This window comes from Rhinatrema bivittatum, unplaced genomic scaffold (genome assembly GCF_901001135.1).
Source record: "Rhinatrema bivittatum unplaced genomic scaffold, aRhiBiv1.1, whole genome shotgun sequence".
Classification (NCBI taxonomy): domain Eukaryota; kingdom Metazoa; phylum Chordata; class Amphibia; order Gymnophiona; family Rhinatrematidae; genus Rhinatrema; species Rhinatrema bivittatum.
This window is the reverse complement of record NW_021820713.1, coordinates 258,173-265,719: the sequence shown is the minus strand read 5'-3', so window position 1 is coordinate 265,719 and position 7,547 is coordinate 258,173. Positions and strand designations below refer to the sequence as shown.

Here is a 7,547-nt window from a genome sequence, read left to right as displayed (position 1 = left end):
GGCCAAGGAAACCAGGGTTGAAATCACACTACTGCTCCTTGTGACCTTGGGCAGCCGGTTTGCTCTCCCTTGCCTTTTTTTTCACAGAACTTAGGTTGTGAGCCCTCCGGGGACAGGAAATACCTCCAGTTCCTGAATGCAATCCACTCTGACATGCAGAATATAAATAAGTAAAAAAAAATAGTAGGTGGCCTTCATGTGCCTGAGGACTCTGCAGCTGGCAAATAGCAAGCCCCGTGTGAGGGTTAGCAGGAATTTATTAGAGGGAGCTGAATGCAGATTAGGTTCCTTTGAATGGTGTCTTGATATAACTTATGTAAACAAAGAAATTTGCACTGCATCAAAAATATTAATTTAATCCAATCACGAGATTTCTAAATATCAAGTTCGAAGTACATCTTTTTTTCGTTTTATGCTGATAGCACTGTATCGGTTCTAGCATTCGTAAGTCGGCTTCTTCAGGAGGGACTTCACTAGGATACCATGCAGAAGCTTTTGGATTTAAATTGTTTCCTCATTTCTTGTTTACGATTGCACTTTGGCATGTGAGGCTTCTCCACTCTTGCTGCTACTGCACTGATATTTTTATTCCAGGTGAAAATAGTTAGAAAATGGCATTGATAGCCAATGCTGGTCGTGCCTAGAGGGCATGTGGTGGCCATGCTTTTAGGACCTGAGTGCTGAAAGATATTACTTGTGCCTTCAGGATATGAAAATGATTCGGTGGAGGACTTAAAGGAAATGACGGCAGTGTCCTCGCGGAAGAGAGGCAAGAGAAGGTACTTTTGGGAGTACAGCGAGCAGCTGCTGCCATCGCAGCAGGAGAGAATGCTGAGGCCTTCCGAGTGGAACAGGGAGACGTTACCAAGTAACTTGTACCAGAAGAACGGGCTTCATCACGGTGAGAAGCCGCTCCCGGGGCGTTTCTGCTGCTTTAGTGTGTGTGTGTGCTTTGAATGTATTTTAAAAGGTAAAAGATGCAGTTCTCCTATCTGTTCATATGTTCATCCCGTGAAAAGTATATTTCTTCACCCCTCCGTTGTCCATACCCTTATCTCACAGATAAGTCACACATCACGTCATGGTTTATGTATCTGATGATGCATGGTGCCATTCCTCAAATGGACTTAACGCCCAGTATCTCCTGTATGAAGAAGTGTAAAAATCATCTGCTATGAGCCAGGCTTAGACCAGTCTGGTCATTTAAGTTGTGACCAATGCTGGAATTTGTCCCCATATCTACTGTGTTTCAAACTTAATACAAGGCAAGGTAAAATGCTTTGGAATGAGTTAAAAAAAAAAAAAAAAAAAAAAAATCTTGCAGTGCAATTATTTTTCCACAGAACCAGAATGGTCATGGAAGGGTCTAGAACATGCTGTTCTCTTCTTTGTCAGCAGCATTGGTCTTCTATTTTCTAGTGCTTGAATACTGACAAATGCAATAATGCCTCTCAAAATTCTCCTTTTTTCAGGGGATCTTTGTGTAATGACAGATGAAATGTACAAAGATTAGAGTTGAAGCGTGCACATTGCTTGCAGACCATGGTATATTAGGGCAACACCAGCTGCTAGACATGCCAGAGGATTACTACTCTGTTACAAATAATTTCTGATGTGCGGAAAGATGGGAGCAAGTCAGTGTCCCAAGGACTATATGCAATGATTAAGAGAACCTTATTGCCCTCCACCTACCCCTATAATCTGAGCCAGGTTTTGTCCTGGATCTCCTCCACTAGGCTCTGTTGTGAGCAGTTTAATTTGTAGAAGCTAATAGATGATCTCATGGGGGTGGGTTGTTTCACTCAAGTTAGTGAGAAGATGCAGTGGCCAAAGGAAGAACCGAAAACCAACAAGACTTTTTTGGAAGGAAGACTGTCCCGGGTGGAAAACCTGCCCCGATTTCACTAGAAGGGCTACCTTTGAAAGAAATCTTTATTGAATACATTGAAAGTGCAGAGTCAGGGCTTCCCAGTTCTCATCCTGGCTTCACTCACACACTTAACTTAAAATGCAATGTCTCTGTCTTCCAGCTGCATCCATTGTGATTTAAGTGCAGAAAAGAATGGGTCCGATTCTTGTGGGCCAAACTGCAGGAACATTAGTTTTCAGTTTTGCTTTGTACCTAACAGTTCAGTATGTCCTATAAAAGAAGTCTTTCTTTATTGAAATAGGGAAATACGCAGTGAAAAAATCTCGCAGAACTGATGTAGAAGATCTGACGCCTAATCCCCGAAAACTTCTCCAGATCGGCAATGAACTCAGGAAGCTGAATAAGGTGATCAGTGACCTGACGCCGGTCAGCGAGCTTCCTTTAACTGCCAGACCGAGGTCCCGAAAAGAAAAGAACAAGCTTGCGTCCAGGTAGATGCTCTCCCCCCGTCTGCTGGAGATGAGTAGGGAGGACGTGGGTTCTAGTCCCACTTCCTCTTTGTCAGCTTTAGTGCCTTGTTCTGGCTTTTACTGCAGTAGTAATAAGTCTTCCCTTCCTTTTCTCCTAGCCGTATAGCTGGTTAATTTGAAAACGGACTGCTTTCTGCTGAGAGAAATGATTGCTGCTTGTAAACATGAAGTGTAACCTTTATTTCATTCGTTGTTCGCAGGGCATGCAGACTAAAGAAGAAAGCTCAGTATGAAGCCAACAAGGTGAAGTTGTGGGGCCTGAACACTGAATATGGTAAGCAAAATATTTGTACTGCAGAGAGCCAGGGGCAAGGCTTTGCTGCTGCAGTGAGGGTGTTGAAGGCAGGGGACCCTCAGCCAATGGCACGAACAAGTGGCTGCATACAAAACAGTGCACAAATCTGTGGTGGATCTGCTGTCAGCAGGCAGAGGTGGAGCACACAGAGAAGAGAGAAAGCACTCTGCTGTCTAATCCAGTTCCCCCTCTCCTCCTGTATGGCAGGGAATAGAAGGGGAAGGGGTGATACTGAAGAAGACGCTGCAACGAACAGACACAACAAAGGTCTGAATTAACACAAGTCTGAAAGTTGTGAGCAGTAATGCCAATTGTCCAGGCTTCCACCCTGCTCACAACTTTCAGACTTGTGCTAATTCAGCCCCTTTTTGTGTCCCATTACCGAGGGCTTAAGATCTGGCAGAGCAGAGCTAGCAGTATAGATCCGTTCCGGCTCCCCTGAGGAATCGGCAGCTTCATGGATCACTCCCAGCCCTTGGAGGAAGCAGAGCTCCTTACCCTGAGACGAGGCTTGGATTCACTGTGAGAGAGTGAGTTCACACTTGGCCATGGCCAACCACCACTCCCTTTTGGTCTGCAGATGAAGCCCTGGCTGCTTCTGTGTTGTGCAGTGAAGCTGCTTGCTTCCTATTTCCCAGCCTTTTCTTTTTTTTTTTTTTTCTTCTCAATTTCTCTCTCCCCCCATCCTCCTATTTCCGCACTATTGCAGATTTTTAGGCCCTATTGATTACGTTTTTTGTAAAGTATTGGTCAAATTACTTGTTTGTAGTTTCTTTTCCTTAGGCCTTGAATTAATTATTTCTATTACAAGGATGTCTTGTTTAATTTCTAAATAATACATTTAAAAAGGGGAAGAACTTGTACTGGTACAGGCCCATTACTGTACAATGCAGAACGACAGTCTTGTAATTTCCCTGTATACAGGGCTAGATTGCAAAGGGTTCTCTTGACAAAAAAGGCAGAGAAAAGCACTAGGTATGTGAATTTTAGTTTACATTAAGAGCTGTGGTTATATTTTTTCTAGACACATAGTGTTTATAAATGTACAAGTGTGCATGGGTGCTTGAATGATTTGCTACAATCTCTTTTGGAATCTTATTTTTACAGATAACTTGCTCTTTGTAATCAACTCCATCAAACAAGAAATTGTCAGTCGCGTGCAGAGTCCTAGAGAAGATCAGGGGACCAACATGGCACAGAAACTTGACGTGCTTCTCAAAGATACTCTGGGTAAGGAAACCCTGCACCGGTGAGATGAGGTTTCTTTTCTTGTGCACTCTGAGACAAATAAGGCATCTCCAGCTACTCCTGAAAAAGAAACACAACTCTGGGCACATATCAAGCTCCACTTCATGAGCCCTACTTTCTAAAGGGTTTCCCACCTCTTTTATAATGCTAAGAGGTGTGTCGGTTTTTGTTTTTTTTTGTAATGACTTTTTTAATGTTAAGTCTTGATGACTTCATTAAGCACCATTTCTGTAAGGATATAGCCAGTTCCTGTGCATTCCCCAGATCAGTTCAGACAAGTGGTTTTTATTTATTTATTTTTATTTATTTTTAATTTTTATATACCGGAATTCCTGTACACAATACAAATCAGTCCGGTTTACATGGAACGAAAAGATAGCCCTGGTCTGGGAAGTCAGATCAGGGTTTTTTTACAAAGAACATTGAACAATAACATATAATACATTCATAATACAAAGAACATTTTTTGCATCCCTACCAGCAGATGGCGGCAGAGAACAAATCTTTGAGGCCCTGCTACATAACGAGAGCGCCACCTGCAGTCCCTCAGTATTTTCTCCGACTCCAGCAGATGGGAGGGGTGCAAACCTGCAGTCTGGCATTTTTGTTTAAAAAGAAAAAAAAAAAAAATTGTAGGAAGAAGAGAGGATTCCTAACAGGAAAGATTCCGAGCTGTTAGGTTCCTTCGTAGGCTATCCCTTGGGTAGAGCAGGGGGTTGGTGATCCCTGAGCTAGCTTGACCTTTATAGATTGAGGGGGGGGGGGGCACAGCCGGGGGTTCCATTCCCACATCCCCCTCTGGGTCCTTATCACCTTCAGCGTCGTCCTGGCATCCAGAGACAGGGAAGTATTTTTTAGCTTTTCCTTGCTTGCTGTGGTTCCTTTAAAAAAGAAAAATAAGCCAGCAGGGCTGGTGAGGAAAGTTGGCCAAACGCTGATTGGCCTGACTTCCTGGTAGGCAGGGTTGGGTGAGTGGGGCCGGGGGCTTGAGGCAGCGTTGAGGATGCACTGCTGGTAGTTGCAGGGGCTATTTTTAGACCTGATCACGCTGACGTGCCACCACGCACTCAGTGTGGGAAAGTTTGCCACAGCCACATCTCAGCGCGACTGTGTTTTGCCTGGAGTGCGTCTCCGGAGGGGTTTGGGACCTCACGGAACCCGATTTTAGACACAGCCTAGTGGTAAGAGCACAGAACTTGGATTTCCTGAATCCACTTCCATTAGACTTTAGGCTTTGTCCCAGAGACCTCTGTGTAATCGTGTGCATATTAGAGCTGAAACTTCATTTTTCTTAGCTGATATAAAAGAGGGGAGTAGAAATGTGCCCGGTTTACATCCCATGCTTGGCTGTGTTTTGTCTTCCTTTATTTACAAAGCACAACTATGTTCCAATGTGGCTGAGTCATGTCGACTGGTAAATTCCTTTTTTATACAAATCAATTGCCATTTATTGCATTTGAATACATAGAAAATTAGGATCAACAAATGAGTTGTAGGTAGACTTTTTTTATTGGGAGTAACTCCGTACGTCTGTGACGAGCTTTCCAAACCTGCTGTAAGGTGCAGAGCTGAGATGTATTTGAGTTTTTCAGTAAACAGGTCTCACTCCAACTCATTTGTGGAGCCTCAGTTCCCCGTACTGTGGAATACAGGAATGGAAATTCATCTCTGATTAGTGCACAGACATCTAAGTAAATAAAGCACAAGATAAAACTGAATGCCAGTCCTTAGTATTAATGAAGGCCCGAGGAGCTTTGTTTCTGGGAACCGTGTTATAATTTGGCTTTGTTTCTTTTTAAAACAGAAACTAAGAGAAAAAACCCCCCATCTTAAACTTGTTTTCCCTTCCCTCACTCAGGGCTACCGGTGGCTGGGCAAACCTCTGAATTTGTGAACCAGGTTTTGGAGAAGACCTCGGACGGCGATCCCACCGGTGGCCTGGTGGGACTACGAATCCCAACCTCCAAGGCCTAATGGGTGCCGTTGGCCTCCCTGGCTGGTCAGAGTTCCTTCTGTGCTGTTACTTTCACCACTGTGTATCTCATTCTGTTCCGCATGTTCATTTAGCATTATGTAAACATTTTAAAATTAGGTTACATTGGTTTAAGAAAACAGACAAACAAATACTAGTGAGCTTAACGCATGATATTAAAAGATGCTTAACTACAACATTGTCAGGGCATAAAGGAGATAGTTTTAATGCAGCTTCTGAAACTAGGCGTTTAAAACACACAAAAAACTCCTCTAGGACCAGCGTCTCCGAGTTATTTTTGTTTTGGAAGCAAAACGTATTCTATTTTGCTTGTGAAAAAGAGTTTTTAGAAAATGCCAAACATTACAGCTGCTTATGCTCTGAGGAGAATGGGATGACGAGAACACAACTTAACTCACTTTTCAGCTGCAGTAGCTCTTGAGGTTTGGACAGTTAGAATTAATATTTTGTTCCTAAAGAAGGCAGTTTTCTCTTGCTACCATTAATTTCACTTAGATATTGCACACGTGGCATTAAAGCTGCTGTGCCTGATGGGGAATTTTTTTCTGAGCTTAAAACAGTGTATAAATGTCTGTGCAAGTCAGGAAAAAACCCAAGTCTAATCTTTGTGCCTTGTATTAAGGGGGAAGGTTCTGTCGCTCTGAACTAGGAAAGTCTCTTGTATGATATGATATATAAAAACCCTGGGGTGACCAGATGTATAAATGGTAAAAAAAAAAAAAAAAAAAAATGTAAAATTATGGGGTTTAAGCATATTTGTTCCAACTCCTACAGATTTTTGAATGTATATAGGAATATGTTGGAAATGTAGATATATGCCACAGAGTCTATGTATTGTATAAAAAAAAAAGCAAAAGATCTCTTTGAAAACCTTAGAACTTCGGTACTTGGCCGGAAGAAAAAATCAAGTTCTTGCACATTTTATTGTGATTTGTTTTTATTTTTTTGTACCAAAGACAAATGCAACTAATACATGGCAAACTGCCAGTCTCCGTAAGGTTTTGCACAGCTTACAAAGATACTGTACTGAATGTAAAAACAAAAGAAAAAATAAGTTTAAAATAAAAGGGTCAGGGGTAGGGAGTTTTACTCAACTGTGAATTTTTATTTCTGCTTTGGGGTCCAATTATCTAAAGGACTAGTACACTATTTTCTTTTCCTTTAGCCAGCTTCTAAAGTACATCAGTTGGTGTCGAAGTAGAGTTTACTAATAAAAAAAGAAAAAAAAAAAGAAAAAGCATTATTTTGCAAAGTTATAGTAGGAAATTTTAATATATTTGAACTTAGGGAAACTATTCTAGTGTTTTTTTTTTTTGACTGAGAGTTTAAAATTTTCTTTAGCTTGTAGTAGAATACTTCCACCAAACAACCAAACTATAAAAACTAATTTTTTATTGTAATGTACATATGTATGTAAAGAGAGAGCTACAGATCTTCTAATTCCTTTGTTGCCACTTTATTTCAATTTGATGTATCATTGTGCTTCTGACATTTCCAAGGATCAACATAGGCTATAAAAAAACAAAAAAGATATATATATATTGTAGATTTTTATATTTTTGTACAGGTATTTCAAGACTAGTTTCTCCAGTCTTCTGTATAATTCTTTTC

The 7,547-nt window shown here is 41.4% G+C and overlaps 1 protein-coding gene across 1 annotated transcript; it reads left to right on the top strand.

Moving 5' to 3' along the window:
• Nucleotides 1-681: 681 nt before the first annotated feature.
• LOC115081995 (CREB3 regulatory factor) lies at nt 682-7,222 on the top strand. The gene is made up of 5 exons (XM_029586254.1): nt 682-901; nt 2,172-2,361; nt 2,601-2,674; nt 3,803-3,925; nt 5,802-7,222. Exons 1-5 carry the CDS (start codon nt 742-744, stop codon nt 5,915-5,917), a joined length of 663 nt encoding a protein of 220 aa, XP_029442114.1. The 5' UTR covers nt 682-741; the 3' UTR covers nt 5,918-7,222.
• Nucleotides 7,223-7,547: the final 325 nt, after the last annotated feature.